We start from the raw sequence: 21704 nt of genomic DNA, 5'->3' as shown, positions 1-21704 counted from the left end.
TATTTAAACAAAGCCTAAAGCCGCATTTTTAACATGCGGCTATAGGCAAAATCTAAGGCCTCATTTAAAAAACGCAGCCCCAGTTTGAAAAGAAAAAAAAAAAAAAGAAAGTTTGCCAAAAAATAAAATAAGGAGGTCCTTAGGCCGCGTTTTTAGCTCAAAAAAACGCGGCCTAAGAACCCGTCTATGGCCCCGCTTAAAAAACGCGGCCTAAGAACCCGTCTATGGCCCCGTTTTTATGAAACGCGGCTTCAGTCTATCTTGGGCCGCGTTTTTAAAATGCGGCCACAGTTAAGGAAAAGAAAAAAAAAAAAAAAAAGAAGTTTGCCAACAAATAAAATACGAAGGTCCTTAGGCCGCGTTTTTAGCTCAAAAAAACGCGGCCTAAGAACCCATCTAAGGCCCCGCTTAAAAAACGCGGCCTAAGAACCCGTCTATGGCCCCGTTTTCATGAAACGCGGCTTCAGTCTATCTTGGGCCGCGTTTTTTATAGCCACGGCTTAAAAAACGCGGCCCAAGGCCCCCGCTTTGCAAAGTTGTGTTAGATTCCTTATTGCCAAATATCGTCATTAAAACTACTCTTATTAAAATGTAAATATCTTTGAAATATATGTAAAATTTAAACTCTCTCATGACAAACAAAACCACAAAATTCTATATTATAGAGTCTTGACTCTCTTATGGTCCTTTAGTCTGGCCAGTCAAATTAGGTCCTCATGATAAACAAAACCACAAAATTCTGGAGTATGGAGTCTTGACTCTCTTATGGGCCTTTAGTCTGACCAGTCAAATTAGGCCCAGTAAACCTAGGTGGCCTTATGTGCAATTCTTTTATATAATAAATACAATAAATTTCAGTGTTCATTCTAAAATGATTTTTTTTTTTTTATCAAGCTGAAAAATAAAATTTTTAAACAAAGTCCAAACACTAGATTTTTTATTTAACAACAAAAGAATTTTCAAATTTTGTACGAGTTGGGCACATTGTGTTGCGTATGCAAATTTGTGTTAGTAAGACTGCATACTAAAATTGATATTAGATAGATTGCAACTGCAACTTATCATTTTTCTTAGTTGTAAAAACAAAAAAACAAAAATTACTTGCAGTATAATCCCTATACAAATCCAATAATTAATATATATATATATTTATAAGAACATATTTTTAATATTGATTTAACAGGATTTTTTTAATGCCATCCACATATTCTTAAAAAAAAATGTCTTTTTTCTTTTTTTTGGTTTTTGGGTAGATTTAAAATTTCCCACCTTATTTTTATTTATGATAACTTTCCCACCTTATCTATATATATAAAATAATAGATGAAGCAGATAAAAACTCAAATTACAATTTTAAATTAGATCTTTAATTTTATGCCACGTGTTCAGATTGCAATTTCAAATTAGAACCCTAATTATGTGACGTGTCTTTCCTCAATCCGTCTAAAATTAAGTGGAATCAGATTATGCTGTGCTCTTTTTTTTTTTTTTTTTTTGGGTGAATAAAACATTCTGCTCTTCACACCCGCGTATTTTCAAATTCACCTCCCCTTCTACAATAATCAAAACCCAAAATCCTTCGTCTCCTTCAATATACAGCTCCCCTCTTCTTCAATTAATGCTATGGAATTTCAAAAGAATATCTCGGTGTCAATGATGCATGTATTTCTGTATCTTATATAGGCAGAGGTTCTCCATCTATTCCGATTGTACTTTTCTTCACAATTTTTAAGGTCCTGCTCTGCAAAACGAAAGGTTTGATTACTCCTATTCCTTCGTTTTTGTGAATAAGCAAATGAAAACACCCAAAAAAAGAAAAAACAAAATACCAGAGAGATGTACATAAATTTAAAGGGAAAAAATCATATTCCCAAATAGAGAAAAAGATATATGAAAAAGGAAGAAAATATACCTGAGTCTTGAGACTAAGAAGCTGATCCGTCAGCATGAGAAGCCTTAACCAATGGTGGACAGTGAGGCGAAGCCGTGAGTGTGGTGATGAGGCGAAGCCACCTTCAAGCTTGCCCTCCCAAAAAAAAACTTCAAGCTTAATGTAATTTTAGCAACTTACCTAATCTGCACCACCATATAGTTGCAGACAACACTAGCTTTCGCTAGCAGATGCATCTGGGTAGGCGCTTGCTAATAAGCAGTCTTCACACTTTTCTTAGCTCATCTCTAAATCTCCAACATCCTTTTTTTTTTTTTTTTTTTTGAAGAGAAATCTCCAGCATCCTAACTCTTCTACCTTTTTTCTTCCAATTTTTCTTTCTTTATTTCTTCATCAGTTCTTCCGTCATTTTTATGAAGCACAAAGAGCGACTTTTTGATTTTACCAAACAACATTTATCAATTACCCATCCTACCTCCACCACGTGTATGGTTGAAACTAGAAGTCTCAAAATTTAGAGTCCCTAGGTGGTCAGGTAATGGTATGGGTCATAAAAAGTGAATAGTAATTAATAATTATATATATAAAATAAACAACAAGGCTTAACTTTATAAGAATCAGGTAGGATTTTTTTTTTTTTTTTTTTTTTTGGGGTAGAATCGTCAGGTAGAATTTCACATCTTTATTGTGTGTGTGTTATTTTTTTTTTGGCACGCGTTTCAAGCCAATATTTTTACTGTTTATTCACTATTACAGCTACTATTCATAAACCGTAGTCACAATATTTGACTGATAAAGGGTCTTTAAACAGATTATTGTCTTAACAAAGGTCATCTATGTTTTTACAATTCATGTCCTTATTTTGTGTGATTTTTTTCCCTCCAGATTGTCGTAAAATTGGGAAACTCTGTTGCGAACGAACTGAGGCTTTTTAGCTACTTATTTTCTTATCAAAGGTCAGCTCTTTTTTATTGTTTATGTTATTATTATTGGTCAATTATTTGATAGGCTGTTCATATTCTATTTATTAGAGATATAAATCTAGACTAAATATGTGTTGTAGTGTAAAGTCTAAGGTCCCCGTTTGGTAGAGTAGTTTAACAACATATTTTCAATTTTTAAACAACATTACATGTATTTTCACACACTTTTTCACTCACATGTATTTTAAAAAAAATACAAACAATATTACTAGAATAACGTTACCAAACGGCTCCTACATCTGAAAGTCAAAACATCTATGTGCATTAAAAAAAAAAAAAAAAAAAAGTGTGTGTAAACATCTATCCCAAATTCAATTGAAGTGGAAATTGTTCTAAGTGTTCACGTGGTGGGATTTCCATCAATCCACGTTTCATCCTTTTGTCAAAACACGTAACGTGCTTTCGAGGAATTGACACCTAAGGCACAGATCAGATAATTGCCCAAAAAAGGAAAAATAGCCAAAAACAAAAAAGAAAAGGTAAGGTAGAGATTAAAGATGCAACTGTAATGATTCAGAATGGGGAGAAATTATTTTATGCGTCAATAATCACTTGTGTGTATATATAGTCATATGCATAAAACGAGTCAACCTAAAAAAAAAAAAAAAAAAGGTTAAGATTCAAATTATTTCTTGTGTTATAGTTTTTCACAATATTATACATTATTTAATAAATTTTTATTAGATGATATATATATATATATATATATATATATATTGTGGGGCCAGAGAATTTATGACTCTGGCCCACTTTACATTAGGGCCCAAGGCCCGAACCGAGGAGAGGCATTGCCGAGGACATACAATGAAAGTCCAAATAGCCTAAGGATATAGCCGAGGACGATTTTGTCCTCGGCATCCCAGAGCGCTCCTAAAAGAAAGGGCGAGCACAGTGAAGGAGCGGCCCAAGTAAAAGGCTGCCAATACTGCAATCAAGTACTCTGCGCCTGGCAGGTCCATGCTCTTCACCATGCTCTTCAGCTTTAACAACCACCCCTAACCACTTTGGGTATGGGCTGAAAAGACAAGTACCAGCCCTAAAAAGCGAAACCTACACGTGGACGCATAAGAGAGGGGAAAAGCTAGTATAAAAGGAGGGGGAAGCAACCAAGAAGAGAGGGGGGACAGATGGTCTCCCAGACCACGGAGTCCTAAAAAAGGAGAATAATAAGATCAGGAAGTTCCTCGAACGAAGTCTAAGGACCAGAGCCACTCAGGCCATGCCGGAAAAAAGTCTTGTTAGATACGCTGGGTTCATCCTAGTGCGATTACCATGAAAACCATGACTAACCACCGTCTGGTGACCAAGATCTAGCCTTTCAGCCCACTCTCTACAAATTTATTGTTTAGGCCTTTAACGTTCGAACCCAACACACCAACTTGGGGTCGTTACAAATTGAGTCCTTACATATATATATATATATATATATATATATAAACTTACCATTTAAATACGTTGCTTTTCTAGAGTCTATACGCTCTATACTTCCAAAATATTCTGTTTGGTTCAACATAAATTTTTTTTTTTTTTCAAAAAAATGAGTTCTTATTCAAAAAAATGAATTCAGGAAAATTATCTTATTTTTCCGTATTTAGTATTGACCTTGAAAATGAAATGAAAAATATTTTATGGTATTCAATAAAGAAAATCTATATTATAATGGAAAGATTTTAAAAATAATAATCTTATACAAAATCATCAAGTGGTATAATATTATAAAAAATAAAAAAATAAAATCTAACAACTCAATCCTAACACATATAATATATATTTATGAAATTTAAGATATTTGAGTTTTAGTTGATTTTATAATATTTTGGTATCTAAGTTTTTAAAGTTCTACAATTTTTAGCATTATATAATTAACCCAGTGTGATTTCTTTACATATATGGATGAGATATGCCAATTGAAGAGCATTTAATAGAATTGGTATCATAGAAGTGATAAGATTACCAATTGAAAATCAGTCTTTTAAAGAAAGATTGACTATGACAATGAGGTATATTGGTACTTTATTATTTTGTTTTAGATATGATCAAACATACTTGGAGATTAGGTCAGCATTGTTTATGAAAGACTAATTTCTCTTTCGTTTATCTTATACTTTGTAATAGATTCTATCCATTACGTATTTGTTGTTTGAATTACCTCTGTTTAGACAGATTTATGATGTTCACCAGGTGTTTTCAAGAAATATTGCTAGATAAAATTGGCAGGTTAGGACATTCTAACTATCATTCTTCTCATTCTTTATCGACTTCCATTAGGTTGATTCCGTTGTTTCTCCAATGGACTTCTTCTCATTCTTCTCATTCTCTATCTCTCTGGATTAATCTCTAAACCTTTAATTTTTGTTAGGATCACACATGCATAGTCTGCAGAAAGAAATAACTATAAGTTTACAACTTAAAAGGAAATAAGAGGATTTTTTTTATATAAATGTGACCCTTAAGATGATTGGAGAGGACTGCATAATCTATGCATGGTTTCTTTGGTGTATTAATGGAGATTCATGCTTAGATTATGTACTTTTAATGATACTATTGTCCAAGGGATTAATGCTTACCATAAAAATAATTATTTATTTATTTATTTTTTCCGATTTAGAGATTTTTATTAGACGTGTTGAAAGGAAAAAGAAATGATAAGCTATCTAACACTAATTCATGTGATTTAGATTTGAGATGGTAGAACCAATTTTGCATCTAAATGTGTTTTTCATTTGGAATCAATTTAACATATTTTTTTTAAAAGTTCTGATATGTCCAGGTATGCAAAAAGATCATCAATGGCTTGGTTGCTCACAACATTAGACCCATAAACTTTTCAGGGGTTAAACTATTTGACTTTTGGTTCATTTTAAGATTATAAATGTTATTTTGAGCTATGTACCTAAATTTTTATGATGTTATGAAGAAAACTATTTGTTTTTCCACTTTTGTAAGTTTAATTTTTTCCCCCTTATTCAAAGTGTGTTAATATGTTTTACTATAATGAAGTATGATTTGATTTACTTTTGATGATGTTATATAAAAAAGAAAAATACTTTTGAGATGCTACAAAAATACAACAAAAAAATTATTAAAAAATTATTAAATAAAAATCCCGTGCATTTGCACGAGTTACAAGCTCTTTCTAAAAATGGTTTGGTAAAATAGATAAAGTAGTGTTTGGTAAGCACAATACTTGCTAAATCCCCGCATCCGTTTGGTAAGCTCTTTCTAAATCCCCGCATTTCTAACTAAAAATCCCCGCATTTCTACATCCAATCTACCAAACAATACCTACTAAATAATAAAGCACAATCTTTCTTGTCCAAAGCATATTTTATGTCATTGTGATGAGAGTGAACCACACTCATGTGGAAGCACACAATATAATAAAATAAAAGTAAACCATCCACTGATGACACATCACATAGCTCCCACAAATAAATTATACAAATTCAATCAAACTATACTCATCTAAGCTAGAAGATAGACAATACAAACAACATTTCCTATACACCCAACTCACAATTCACTTATGCACACAAACCACTCTTATGCCAATTATTTATAAGTACTTACAAGTAAAGCCCCAGTTGATAAGCTATATCATATAAGGTTTGTTGGCCTGCTCGACTGAAATTGTGCTTAATTATCATCTCCTCTTCCCCTCCTTTCATCTGTTCTATCTTACCCCACCACTCATTCTCATCAATAAATATATATATACTGCTAAGTTTTGTTAATGAAATTTTTTGGTTAACAATATGAATTTAGACTTAATTGAGCTTTTTAAACATGAATAAACTCATGATTAATAATACATCCATTCCCATGCGGTAGCACGGGCTACATACTAGTTTAATTAAAGAAAGGCCACACTATGCCGGTAGCGTGTGGAGCCTTCACTCTTTTTTTTGCCTTTGCGCTACTCAAATTAGGTATAGTGATATCTGCTCATTGAAAATTAGGTAAAGTGATATATGCTCACTGAAAAAGTATCTTGTTCTGATTTAAAAAAAAAAAAAAAAAAAAAAAAAAAAGTATTTTGTAAGACAATAATATTAAACTTATTTCTCATAACAATTAATGTGAAATTTCACATGCCATAGAAAAGGTGGTCCAATGAGACCATCTTATAAGGTGGCCTAATGAGAACGTCTTATAAAACTGCTTTGCAAAATATTATTTTTAAATGGTTGTATTAAAATAGTAATATTTTTAATTTACTTGGAAAATTTAACATCTTTTCTAAAATTGTGTTTTTCATTCTAAAAATTTTCTTCTAGACACAATTTTACAATTTCTTTTTTCTTGACTTAATTAAAATAAAAGAATAATTTTTTTTTGAGAGGGAAAAAGAGTAATTTATTTGTATTGAAATTATGTTTTCAAAACACGATTAAAAAAAAAAAAAAAAAACTAATATCTTATTTTCGAAACATGGTTACAATATACTTACAACATAGTGTAGTAACGGTGGTTGTTTATAATACTAATGTGATTTTCAATGTTAGAGCATTCCCATCAGCTCTCTCATAAAAAATGTCATTTTAACACATCAAAAACTTACTTTATCATTTTAACACATCATTTTACAACATGCCATTTATCAGATGTTCTATACTTCAATTCTATACATTAAAATAATATTTACTACACATTAAAATAATATATTAATTACTCTCTATCATCCTCATCCTCATCGTCAACAACAACGGCACAACCACCACTGGCACAAACCTACATCCACCAACGCCACCTCAATTTAAAAAAAAAAAAAAAAAAAAAAAAAAAAAAAAAAACACAACACAACACAACTTGAGAGATCGGCACGGCAAAAAACACAACCAAATCAAACAAACCCACATCCCAAATCAAACAAACCCAAAAACCCACCACTACAGGCCGATTAAGAGAAATTCGATGGTGGGAGATTTCGATGACGTGGTGGATGGCACGACAAGCTCGGCGGCGTGGCGTGGCATGGCGTGGTGATTAGGCCATGGGTTGTTGTGGATTTGGTGGGTCGGGTTTGTGTGGCTGTGTTGGTGGACGGCGATCTGAGAGTGTAGATCGGGTTTGTGTGGCTGTGTTGGTGGACGGCAATCTGGTTTGTGTGGCTGTGTTGGTGGACGGCGATCTGAGAGTGTAGATCGGGTTTGTGTGGCTGTGTTGGTGGACAGCAATCTGGTTTGTGTGGCTGTGTTGGTGGACGGCGATCTGAGAGTGTAGATCGGGTTCGTGTGGCGTGGTGTGGCGTGGCTTGATGCTCCGGCTTGAGTTTCGTCGGGTTGTGTGGTTGTGTTGGTGGACAGCGATCTGAGAGTGTAGATCGGGTTCGTGTGGCGTGGCGTGGCGTGGCTTGATGCTCCGGCCTGAGTTTCATCGGAGAGGGAGGCAGTGACGTGGAGTAGAGAGAGAGACAGAGCAAAGAAATGAAGTGAGAGAGAGAGCAGATACATTTCGGTGAAGGAATGAGGAGATAGAGGGAAGAAAGAGGAGATGAGGAGACAGAGGCAGTGGGCCCAGCGAGAATAAAAAAGTAATATAAATTATAGTAAAGGTGAACAGTACACTTTCAAATTTGAGAGCGTACTGTAGCATGTTCCAAAAAAATGGCACATATAGAACACCTGATGAAGCTCATATTTTGGAGTTTGATGTGTCAAATGCCAAATATTATAGTATTTAGCACATTTAACACACCAGATGAGAGTGCTCTTAGGATAAACCTTATATTGTTATATTGCCAAAATTTGAACATGTTGATATTCTTGATTGAGCAAAATTTTTCCCTAGTTCAATTACAAAGTCTATATATTCAGGCCTACTTGTGTATTTCATTGTATAGAAAATACAAAGAAAATAGAAATTACACAGTTTATTCCATTAATTTATTTCATTTTTTGTTTCTCTTGTTCTCTCAATATGGTATTAGAATTTAGAACCACATTCCTGTAATCTTCAATATGTTTTGTCCATCACTATGCATTCATGCTCATTGCCGTTCAATAGCGTCATCCACGAACAAGTTTGTTCGCAAGGACGGACCCAGTAGGGGGTACAAGGGGGCCCCGGCCCCCCTGGCCCAAATTTTTTTTTTACAGTGAGAAAGATACATAAAGAAAGAAGAAGGTGATAGGAGATTCAGAGGATGAGTTTGAATTGGTGAAATAGTAGTGTTAGGTGAGACAAGAAATGAATGTAAAAGAGAGGAGCAGATAGTCATGTGGGTAGGAGTGAAATGGTGAGGTGAAAACTTCTTGGAAAATACATACTTTACAAATATTGCTTGCTTATTTACAAAGATACCAAAATTTATATATGTAATATTTTACAACCAATAATGGTGAGTTGAAAACTTCTTGGAAAGTACCTACTTTACAAATATTGCTTGCTTATTTACAAAAAATACCAAAATTTATATATGTAATATTTTACAACAAGGGGTTTGTATATCTCACCTATTATTTGCTGATGACAACCTCTTATTTTGCCGTGCAACAGTGAATGAATGTCAACGGTTAACTACCCTCTTGGGAAAGTATGAAGCCGCATCAGGACAATCTATCAATAGACAAAAAACAACATTGTTTTTTAGCAGGAACACAAAACCGGAGGTGAGGAATGCTATTCAACAATTGTTGGGGGCAAGGGTAATGACGGATTGTGATAAATATTTGGGCTTACCAATGAGTGGGGGTAAATCAAAGGTAAACACCTTCAAGGAGCTACAAGAAAAAATAACAAAGCGGGTGATGGGGTGGAAGGAAAAGTTTATATCAAAAGTAGGACGTGAGATATTGATCAAGACCGTAGTTCAAGCCATTCCAACCTATTTTATGTGCCTCTTCAAGCTGCCTAGAACCATATGTGATAATATAAACTCCCTACTAGCCAAGTATTGGTGGGGACAACATCAAAGGAAAAAAGAATACATTGGATCAATTGGCGAAAATAGTGTACTCATAAAAAGAAAGGACGAATGGGCTTCCGGGATCTACATGCTTTTAATTTGGCAATGCTTGCCAAACAGGCATGGAGATTAATCCACAACACTCAGTCCTTATTCTATAGAGTGTACAAAGCACGGTATTTTCCTAATGGCTCGTTTATGTAGGCTGAGTTGGGAGGTAATCCATCCTTGGTTTAGAGATCCTTGTTTGCAACTAGGGACATCTTAAAGGAAGGAGCACGCTGAAAGGTAGGTGATGGACGAACTATTGGCGTAGCCACACACAATTGGCTGCCCCGTAAACTAGTGTTCCTGCATGACCCCCCCAGTGGGTTACGGGTTTGTGACTTGATTAAGGAATATTCTAGGCAATGGGATAGAGACAAATTATATACTCTGTTCACTCGTAGCACATGTGAAGACATCTTGGCCATCCCACTGACACAGCAACACACACAAGACTCCCTGGTTTGGAAGGAGAACAAAGCCCAAAAATTTTCGGTCCGATCTGCTTATCAGGTGGCACTCTAATTACTATATCCCAAAACTGCCGAACACTCATCAGCACAAACACAGGGAGCAACGTGGAGGAGGATTTGGAAGCTTAAAGTCCCACCAAAGGTCCATATGTTTATCTGGCGGGCATGTACAAACAGCCTACCCACAAGAGACAACCTCAACAAGAGACGTGTAAGCGTGGAGGCACACTGTGAGTTTTGCTGCCAACACCCTGAAACTGTGACCCACGTGCTATGGGAATGCCCGTTCGTGAGAAACGTATGGGGACTGTGTAAAGGAAGGATTCAGAAATGCAGCAACACAGCAAGCGATTTTTTCCTCCTTTTCAAGCACATGCTGACCATTTTGAGCCCAACGGATTTGAATAGGTGGGCTACAATAGCTTGGACCATCTGGAAAGTGAGAAACCAGTTCTACTTTGAGCATATCCAATTACACCCTCAAACCATCATGGATGGGGCGAGGGATGGGTGGGATGAATATAAAAAAATAATGGCTACCCGAGTGTAAGGTGTAAACACGGGCCCTGTCTTTCAGCTTTAGATGTGTAAACCTTAGAAAAAGAGTTGTGTTTCTGGGGGCACTGAGGTATGGGCGTTGTTGCCCCCCCTATAGCCAACCACATTGGTTTTGGTGTTATACTTGTATATCAGTTTTGATCAATAAAGTCTTTCTATCGTTTGGAGTTCAAAAAAAAAAAAATTTACAACCAATCTATTTCATTTTATTAAGATTTAAAAAAAAAAAAAAAAAAAAAAAAAAAAAAAAAACTATATATATCATATGCATTATCTCGGAATGGTGCATCGGTATATAACAGTATCGAAATATTCCGTTGCAATATAAATTTTGGAACGATCTTCGGAAAAAATTCCAAACCTTAGAATAAATTTATAATATATAGAGAGAGAAGAGTATGTAAAGAATATATAATATTGTTTGGTGTTTGACACTAACTATTTGTTTGTAGTGAGGCAACAATAGGGAATAGTCGACAGATAGAGATGAAAAAAAAAAAGTTTCTTTTGTCTTTGTTAGTAGATAATTACATCTTAATTTATTAAGAAATAATAATTTTGTGTGTTTGTCTTGGTTGATAGTTTACATCAGTACCAAAATATTCCGTTGCAATAGCAATTTCGGAATGATCTTCGAAACTAAATTCAAAAACTAAGAATAAAGTTATAATATAGAGAGAGAAGAATTTGTAAAGAATATATAATATTGTTTAGTGTTTGATACTTTGACTATTTGTTAGTAGTGAGGCAATAGTAAGAAATAGGAGACAGATAGAGATGCAAAAAAAAAAAAATAGTGTCTTTTGTTTTAGTTGGTAAATAATTGCATTTTAATATATTAATAAATAATGATTTTGTGTATTTTTCTTAGTTGATTGTTCATTAATATTATATGGATACTTATTTGAAGTTTGTAATTAAATTTTTTTTTTCTTATACTCCACCCCCGTAATTTGAAATCCTGGATTTATCCTTGCTTGTTTGACATCACAAATCTTCTCTTTTTTTGAAATTGTAGAAATTGATTCCAAGAATTAGTTCCTTATTCAAAAATAAACCAAAAGACTTGAGACCGGTTGAAAAGAGCTTATTAAGCTGAAACTGAAAATGTTTTACTGAAAGTACTATAGAAAAAAGATAAAAACTAGCTGAATGGTATAACGGAACTCATGAATAGTACCAAAAAGTGAAATGAGACCCATGAATAGTAAAAATGAAAGCTAAACACTCAAATAAGCTGAAATTTGCATCACATTCCAAACAAGCTCTAAAGTCTTTAACCAAAGTCGAGTCCAAGCTCACACGTGCTTGCTTGACATCAAATATTTTCAGCCATTGCTTTAATTTTTTTTTTTTTTTTAATGACAAATTGACCTCTACCATTGTTCATTTTCTTGATCTCTAAAATACAAAGACTGTTGTTCGTTTAAAAAATAAATGATTAAATAAAACACGACCCAAACTAGACCAATTAGATAACCTTATACAATGCAAAACCAGATCAGGCAAATTTCCCAAAAAGTGACTGTCAAATTCAGTTATTCATAAACCCACTACCACCATTCATAGACTAAGGTTGTATATGAAGTTGGGCTTTCTTCTTACTTCATCGAAACACAAATAAGAGAGACAATTGGACCACTTCGGTTTTGCTCTTGTGAAAAGAAAGGGCTTTGTGTAGGATTCTATATAGTAGAGAAAACATTAAAAAAAAATAAGGACGGCTAGAAACACTAGGGTTGAAGGGCTTAAGCTTAACGTAACAGTGCCGCACAAGTTCATCTATTGTTTTCTCCGTCTTTTTTCCTTATTCTCTATTTTAATTGTCTATTTAACGTTTAGTATCTTATTTTTGTGTTTTATTTTAATTACTATGAGAAATTAAATTTTCAATTAAAGTTGAGAATTGAAGCTTGTTAAAGATTATCAATTTATGAGATTTGATTTTTTCCACAATATTTGTCCTTTATTGATAGGATTTTGAATATGAGTTTAATCATATTTTTCTCATGATTTAGGATTTATCTTAATTGATTAAATGCTTTTTAAAATTGGATATTTCTTGTGATTTTTTTGTTAACAAACACAATTGATTATTTGATTTTATATTTAGGAAGCAAAGAAAAACATGCTTTAGGATTTTGAATATGAATTTAATCATATTTTTCTCATGATTTAGGATTTATCTTAATTGATTAAATGCTTTTTAAAATTGGATATTTCTTGTGATTTGTTTGTTAACAAATACAATTGATTATTTGATTTTATATTTAGGAAGCAAAGAAAAACATGCTTTAGATTTTAAAATATATATTTTAAGGATAATATTTTCTCATAATAATAAGATTGATTTCTAGATTGTCATGCAAAAGTTTGAAAAAAATTAATGATCGTGAATATATGTTAATATGAACTAACGCTTTAAGGTGTCCAATCTTAGCCATTATGTGACCAACCTAGATGAGTGGCTATTGTTGGGAGAGGGTGTGAGCGGTGTTTAGTTGACAATGAGATGATGGATCTTGATCATTTAGTGGTTGATATAGGTCATGGGTAGCCGATCTATTGGCCAATGGATGGTCGATATTGATTACTAGGATTGTAGCTAGCAATTTAAATATTAAAGGCCTATCCAATGACATCTCTAACTCCCAAACTATCAAATAGTAACAAAGCATTAAAACTATTGGGAATGTGGATTTCAAAACCTTAATTCATTTTTGTTGCTTGTTTATACTTTAATAATCTCTTTGCTTAGTTTATTTGTCTGCTATATTAATTTAATTTTAAAATAAACCATTTTATGAAACTAGATTAGGATTTATTTAGTCAAGATTTAATTAATTTCCTACGTTCACACAAATGCCTGTGGGTTTGATCTCATTTTTGCCAAACTATACTTCGGTATGATTTGTGCATTTGTGAATACTTTCAATATTTAACAACACCAAGTAAGTATACCATTTTGTGCTAAGTGACTATCCTTTATTAAAAACTTTGATAAATTACATAATTCCTCTATATTTCTGGGTAATTTCAAATTAAACCCTAAAATTTTTTAAAAGTTTAGTTAAAATTTGAATTTTTTTAATTGATTCCTTTCATGTGCGTAAAGAGTTACTCTTAGCTTTTTTTGATATGTAGATAGTGGGAGAAGGGCCTAATAAGGTTCAAACAATAGACACAGATACCACAAATGATGCAATTACCAAAAGGTTATAACTTGAGCCTCAAAATTACTCTTAACCAAGTAACAAAAATTTCCATAAGTTATGACAAAAACCTATTAATTTGAATATAAAAAATTCTTTCATGTGAAATTATTAAAACTCTAGTATTGATAGGTGAATTATTAAATTATATATAATCAGTTATTTAATTACTATCACCAACAAATCATTTCATGAATGATATGTAAGGACAAAATTTAACAACAAATTTAGTTGCAGCTTTAGGCTTCAGCTTTCTCTAAGAAGTTGACATGTGTCATTATTTGCACATAATTACTTAACCACACTTAACTCAACTAATACTTATCATGTGCATTGCACACATTTCAGCTTCTTAGAGAAAGTTGAGGCCTAAGGTTGCAACTAAGTTTGTAACTTTTTCTGTTATCAAATTTCATGTCCAAATTATATATTTTATAATAAGAGATTAAATTCTATAAGGATGTGGTATAAAACTCAAGTTTTACACCCTTCAATCTCAAAATATCACATCATTAAATCACATATTAAAAAATGGACACAATTACACCTAATCAATTTTAACAGTCATATGAAAATCTAACTAAGCTAGGAGTTTATTAAGATGTTATTAGATGTCGTAGAATGTATTGAGTTTTAAGTAAAAGAGTTGATGTGTTAATTTCTTACTTTATAGTATAACGCGTGCTTTACACCTCATCCTTACCAAATTAAGTGTCTGTTTGGCTAGCTTATTTTTTGCCAACTTATTTTACTATTCAGCTTATTGTGCTACTATTCATGGGTCTCACTGTATTATTTCAACTAATATTTACCTTTATCTACAGTACTTTCAGCAAAAAAATTTTAACTTTAGCAAAATAAGCGGATCTCAAACAGACCCTCAAACTCATATAATAAAGTAGTATCCTAGATGTTGTAATTGCATCAAGTTAGCAGTCTTTTTTTTTATTATTATTAATTTTCTATTTTTTTCTCTTTAGGTCATATGAAGAACTTTAAATACATTAATTAATGAATTTAATTGCTATAAATGAAAACTCTATTTCTAACCTTTAAAAAAGTTCAAAATTTTACTACCATGAGTTTATAAAAATTCAAAAGGAATTACACTATATTTTATATTATTTTAACATAATGCCATAATGCGATTCAATGTGAATATAATAAGTATTTATAATGGCTCACATTATAAGTTGTATGATTTATTATAAATACATCAAAATTATGAATATACTTACCTTGGCAAAGGTTTTAAAAACTGAACCGATAAAAAACCAAAAAAGGAATTTCCCCCGCTGTTTTTTAACCTTGCCTTATGAAATTTCCCCCACTTTTTTTTTTTTATATAAGAAAATTTGCCCCCACGAGACAGCCATGTGGCAAAAAAAGTTTAGAGCCCACGTGACAGCCATGCATGGCAAAAAGCAAAACTCACACATTTTAAAGCCCTTGAGATACTCACCTGTCGCAAGACAAACTTTGAAGAACTCCAAGGCCCTGTAGGTGATGGGATGCGAAGAGGCCATTCTTGCCTGCTGGAAGCAGCCTCAACCCCAAATCTCAGATCAGTCTCCGGTGCAACTGGGATCCCTCAAACAAGAATCGGTTCCTTGCATTCCTTGGTGAATCAAGTGGTAGCAGCCCAAGCTTCAAGCTCTTTGTTCGGCATTTTGCGGACCAGCAGTGACCGAGTAAGTTGAGCAAAATATAACTAGTATTGGTTTTTTTTTGTTTTTTTTTTTTTATGTTCTCTACTTCTCTGTATACCTTTGCTGCTGTTGAATGAAAAATACTTTATTGTCCTTCATAAAAAGTAAAACAACAAGATTTATACCTACAAAACTCATTAATCCTCAAGGGCAACAGAGTATGCGTTCAAAAAATTTTGACAAAAAACTCAGATTACAATGAAACCAACCAGATCAACTGAATAAAGTTATTAATGGGTATTTTCTATATATATATATATATATATATATATATATATAAAAACAGAGTATGCGTTCAAAAAATTTTGACAAAAAACTCAGATTACAATGAAACCAACCAGATCAACTGAATAAAGTTATTAATGGGTATTTTCTATATATATATATATATATATATATAAAAAAAAAAAAGTTATTGATGGGTATAAATTTCCAAAGAGTAAATCATTATACATTAACATGTAATCATAACCAAAATCAGAACCAAACACGGCCATGTCGCGAGCTATAAGATTTACCATCTAATCAAATCCAAACCCATAAAGCAAGCTAGAGGATTGCCCGTTCGGTAGCCAAGAAAGCAAATAAAAGAAAACGTAGAAAATACAGAGAAAAGGAAGTGTCTGTTAATAAGGAAAGATCAATGGAGTGTCGGCGTTTTGGTGGTGGGTCAATGGAGTCAGCGACGAAGTGGTGCAGTTATGCAGTGGCGTCGCTGAAGTAGAAGAGATTAGAGAATATATAGGGGAGAGAGAGAGAGAGAGAGAGAGAGTAGATCTGTTGAATGGGGGAGAACGAGGCTAGAGAGAGATAGAGAGAGAGAGAGAGAGAGAGACGGCTGAGGTGAAGAAGACGAAGAAAGTAGGGCAAAACGAAGCACCGGTCGGTTCACTGTCGAGCGGGCCAGAACAATTATTATTATTATCTTTTTAAAACAAAATATTTTCCCTCTTTTTATTTTTTGCTAAAAGATTAGAAGGAGACCAATCCATAGTTTTAAAAACCGGACCGGACCGGTCGGTCCGACCGGTTCAACCGGGAACCGGCCTTCAATCCGGTCCGGTTATATTAAAAAACCGCAAATAAGATAAAAACCGCGAAACAGTAAAAATCGGCCGGTTCAACCGGAAAACCGGGAACCGGCGCGGTTAAACCGGTTTCTGACCGGTTACTTATTTTTAATTTTTTTTGTCTTTTTCCAGCCCAAAACTACGTCGTTTTAGGCTGGAATCCTAATTCCTAACCCTAAAGCTCACTGCCTCACTCTCATTCTGATTTTGTGTTTGTCATTTCCATTTTTCAGACTCAAGACAAGACTCTCAACATCTCCGCCTCACCCAAGCTCAGACCTCGCCGCTCAGACCTCGCCCTCTCCGCCTCACTCTCTCCGCCTCACTTAATCGCCAGTCGCCGCTCGCCCTCTCCGCCTCACTGTCTCTGTACCTCGCCCTCTCCGCCTCACACTCTGCCTCGCCTTCTCCGCCTCGCACTCTGCCTCGCCTTCTCCGCCTCGCCCTCTCCACCTCACTCTCTCTGCCTCGCCCTCTCCGCCTCACTCTCTCTACCTCGCCTTCTCTGTCGCTCACGCTCTCTGCCCTTTGACTCGCCCTCCCCGCCTCACTCAAGCTCACACTCTCTAGTCTCTTCCTCTCTGCCTCGCCCTCTCCGCCTCAAACATTTTTCTTCCTCTCCGCCTCACTCAAGCTCACGGGTTTGAAGTATTGGGTTTTTTTTTTCTTTTTGGGTTTTTTCCTTCTCATCCTTACGGGTTCTCGGTCTCGCCCTCTAAAGTGCTCTGCTGCTCTCTGCTTCTCGGCTTCATCAGGTAAGGTAACAATAACATTCTTTTCTTTTGATTTTATTACTTGATTAATTGATTTTGATTACTTGATTTTGATAATTTTCTTTTCTCGGTTCTGTTTTTTTTTTTTTTTTTTTTTCATTTCTCTCGGTCATCTAAGGTTCTCCATTCCTTCACTTCACTGGACTTCACTGGGTAAGTGCGATCTTTCAATTATTACTTGATTTTGATTTTAATTTTGATAATTTTCTTTTCTCGGTTATTTATTTTTTTATTTTTTCATTTCTCTCAGCTTCATCTCAGATTCTCCATTCATGTTCTCGGCTTCATCTTAGGTTCTCCGTTCTGGCGTTCTGTGACTTCACTGGTAAGTGGTTACTTCTATCTGTCCATTATTAGTTTACAGAGATTTTACAGAGTATGTTGTGGATTTGATTTTTATACGTTATTATTTGTGAAATATAAATTACGGAGTATTTTACAGAGTGTGTTGTGGATTTTGTGTATGATCAATGATGTGGATTTGATTTACAGAGAATTATTGTTTGTGAAATATTGTTTAGAGTGTATTTGTATTTTACTGAGTATGTTGTGGATTGTATGTTGTGGATTTGATTTAAAGCATATTATTGTTTGTGAAATATTGTTTACAGTCTGAAATTGTTGAGTGAAATGGAATCTGCCTCTGTGCCATCTAATGAACGAGCTTCTACAACTGGGTCTAATGCTAATTCTTCATCTGTGAGGGCAAAATGTGATCCAGCATGGGATCATGTAACTGAAGAGTTGAAAGATGGAAGAAGTAGTTATAGATGTATACATTGTGGGAAAACTTATAAAGGAGGGGGCATTAATCGGATGAAAAGACATCTAGCTGGAATTAAAGGTGATGTGGCTGCATGTATGGGTGTGCCTTATGATGTTAGGTTCCAAATGGTTGAGAATTTGAAGGAAATTTCAAAATCTAAAGAACAAACAAAAAAGGATCAAGAAGCATCTAATTATTCGCCATTAGAGGATTCACCAGAATTTGAAGATGTCCAAGAAATTACTCCTAGAGGTAGGGGCTTAGGTAGGGGAAATAGAAGTAGTCCTAGTAATCCGCCACCAAGATCCAATCTTGGCAAGAGAAAGGTTGGTGATATTGGTAATTACTTCGCTCCTAGGACAACACCGGGAGCTCAACCTTCTATTAAAAGTGTGCTTGCTGGTAAAGAAAAGAAGCGGAGGGTTGATATGGCTGTAGCTAGATGGATGTATGATGCTTGCATTCCAATTAATGCTATGAATTCTAGTTATTATCAGCCTATGTTCAATGCTGTAGCTTCTTATGGTCCTGGATATAGAGGCCCAAATTATCATGCCCTTCGAGTGCCTTTGTTGAGAGAAGCAAAAAGAGAAGTTCAATTGATTGTTGATTCTCATCGTTCATATTGGGCTGATACTGGTTGTACAATAATGGCTGATGGGTGGACTGATACTAGGCATAGAACATTGATTAATTTTCTTGTCTATTGTCCTAAAGGTATTATCTTTATACGTTCTATTGATGCTTCTGACTTGGTTAAGGATGCTATTAATTTAAGCAACTTGTTTGATGAAATTGTTAATTGGGTTGGTCCTGCAAATATAGTACATTTGGTCACTGACAATGCTGCAAATTATGTAGCTGCTGGAAGAATTTTGTGTGGAAAATATAGAAATATTAGTTGGTCACCTTGTGCAGCACATTGCCTAAACCTAATTTTTAAAGAGATTGGGAAGATGGATCATGTAGCTAAACTTGCAAAGCGTGCATCCAAGATCACTGTGTTCATTTATAACCATGTGGCTTTGCAAGCTTGGTTGAGGACTAGAAAAAATTGGACGGAAATTGTGCGTCCAGGGCCAACTAGGTTTGCTACTACTTTCATTGCCTTAGGGAGTCTTAAGGAACATAAGCATGACTTACAAGCATTGGTGACTAGCAAATTTTATGTTGAATCAAAATATGCAAAAGATAAGAAAGCAAAGGCAGTGGTGAAAATCATTCTTGATAATCAATTTTGGAATGATTGTCATGTAATTGTGCATATTATGTCACCATTGATTCGTTTATTACGCATTGTTGATTCTGATGAAAAACCAGCTATGGGTTATGTATATGATGGCATGTATAGAGCAATTGATGGAATTAAAAAAATTTTCAAGGACAAGAAGAGACTATGGGAGCCTTATGTTAATATTATCAAGGATCGTTGGGATAATCAATTCTATAGAGATATTCATGCTGCTGCTTATTGGTTGAATCTTGCATTCCAATATGACACATCCACTCTTAATAAGAGGCTAGAGACACAATTTGCTGTGACAGATGTTATTGAGTCAAAAGTTTCAGTTGGTCGGTTGAAGTTGGTGGAGGAATTAAGGCTATTTCGAGAGCGTGAACAAACTTTTGGAACTCAACTTGCTCAAGAATCAGCCAAGACATCTCAGCCGGGTAAGATAATGTTTACTTTAACTACTAATAAAATAAAAATATGTTTTAAAGATCATAGTTCTTTTTTATATTTTTGGGATAAGTGTAGTTGTGTTTATTGATTCATTGTATTATTGTTTTGTGTTTTATATGGAACTTAGATGAGTGGTGGAAGTTGTTTGGATCTTGTGCTCCAACCTTACAAAAGTTTGCAATTCGGATCCTTAGCCAAACAGCTGCCTCTTCGGGATGTGAGCGGAATTGGAGTGCTTTTGAACAAATACATACCAAAAGAAGAAATAGATTGGAGCATCAACGACTTAACGATCTTGTATTTGTTCATTATAACTACCGATTGAAAGAAAGGTATATATTATATAGTTTCTTTGTTTCAATGTTTTTGTGGGGAAATATGAATGATTCATTGATTTGGTCAAGTGGGTTCTTTGTGATTGTTAAATATAAGTGATTTGGTTACTAAACAAATTATTAATTATGTTCATCTCATGATATAGAGTCAAAAGGAAGAAGTTCAATTTTGATCCTATTGACTATGCAAGTATCGATAAAACTGAATTTTGGGTAGTGGAAGATGAGGAACCTCCATTTCTTGATCATGAGGAGATAGAAAATGCATTATATGAAGAGGGAGCCTATCCAATTGAAGAAGGGTCTTCTAGCCATGTACAAAGAGGTTAGTTTATAAGTTATAACAATTCTTTGCTTAGATGCATATTTTAATTAAACCATTTATTATTTATGAGAAATGATATTGTTCTTTGATTTTGGAATTTGTATAGATATGGACAATGAAGTGATTGAGGATGATGATGATGACATTAATTTGGAATCATTTGGTGATGAAGATGATGCTCCACCCGGATTTAGAGATAAAAATCATCCTATTCATGTTGAAGTTGAAGAAGATGAAGATGAGGATGATGATGATGATGCTAGTGGTGGAGCATTTGGTTCACATGATGATATTGATTTTAATTTTCTTCATGACAAATGAAGCTTGGGTCTTAAAAGTTAAAACTTAGTAGTTTTTTTGAAACTTTATAACTTATTTGCTATTTGGATGTAATGAACTTATTTGTTATTTTTCATTTGTCATTTGGATGTAAATGTAATGACTAATGAACTTATTGTTGTGGTATGTGTATTTTTTTATTAGAAGACAAAACTATAGATGAGTTGAGTTTGTTTGGATGTCCTACATTTTTTGTGGTTGGGGTTGGATGGTAACTTGGGTGGATTTGAAGCAAAGCAGGGAGAATGATAAGCCAAGTTACCATTTTGTATAAATTGTTGAGTTTGTTGAATAGAATATGAATGTGTATCTACTGAATAGAATATAATATGAATGATAATCCAAGTCACCATTTTGTGCAAATTGTTAACTGTTTTTCCCTGCAATTGCCTAATTAGAGGAGGATTTTTTGATGGGCTTTCAATGACTTGTTGATAAATGTTGTAAATCAGTAAATGTGTGGCAGTGAACTCTTTGTAATATGCTAGTCATGAGCTTAATTATGTTTTTTAGTATATTAAAAAATTATTAATTATTTATATAATTTAAATAAATATTAATTAAATTATTTATGACGTCACTGGTTCGACCATCGGTCGGACCTCGGTCCGACCATAAAACCGGTAATTAGCTC

At 34.0% G+C, this 21704-nt stretch overlaps 1 protein-coding gene and 1 long non-coding RNA gene across 3 annotated transcripts; both read left to right on the top strand.

Annotated features, from left to right (window-relative positions):
- The first annotated feature begins 17356 nt into the window (after positions 1-17356).
- Positions 17357-17926, top strand: LOC115965744. 2 transcript variants are annotated; one of them, XR_004086147.1, is made up of 3 exons: positions 17357-17603; positions 17740-17774; positions 17872-17926. It is a non-coding gene; the product is annotated as an uncharacterized LOC115965744 (long non-coding RNA). The 2 variants fall into 2 exon arrangements; XR_004086148.1 differs by having other exon boundaries at positions 17357-17608; positions 17872-17917.
- Positions 17927-18251: 325 nt separating this feature from the next.
- Positions 18252-21052, top strand: LOC115965166. Its single transcript, XM_031084355.1, has 4 exons — positions 18252-20058; positions 20199-20403; positions 20553-20731; positions 20838-21052. The coding sequence occupies exons 1-4, from the start codon at positions 18252-18254 to the stop codon at positions 21050-21052; spliced, it is 2406 nt and encodes an 801-aa protein (XP_030940215.1).
- The last annotated feature ends 652 nt before the right edge of the window (positions 21053-21704 follow it).

The sequence above is a fragment of the Quercus lobata genome, chromosome 10 (assembly GCF_001633185.2).
Source record: "Quercus lobata isolate SW786 chromosome 10, ValleyOak3.0 Primary Assembly, whole genome shotgun sequence".
Lineage (NCBI taxonomy): Eukaryota > Viridiplantae > Streptophyta > Magnoliopsida > Fagales > Fagaceae > Quercus > Quercus lobata.
Note: the sequence above shows the minus strand (reverse complement) of the source record. Positions and strands in the feature narration are given on the sequence as shown.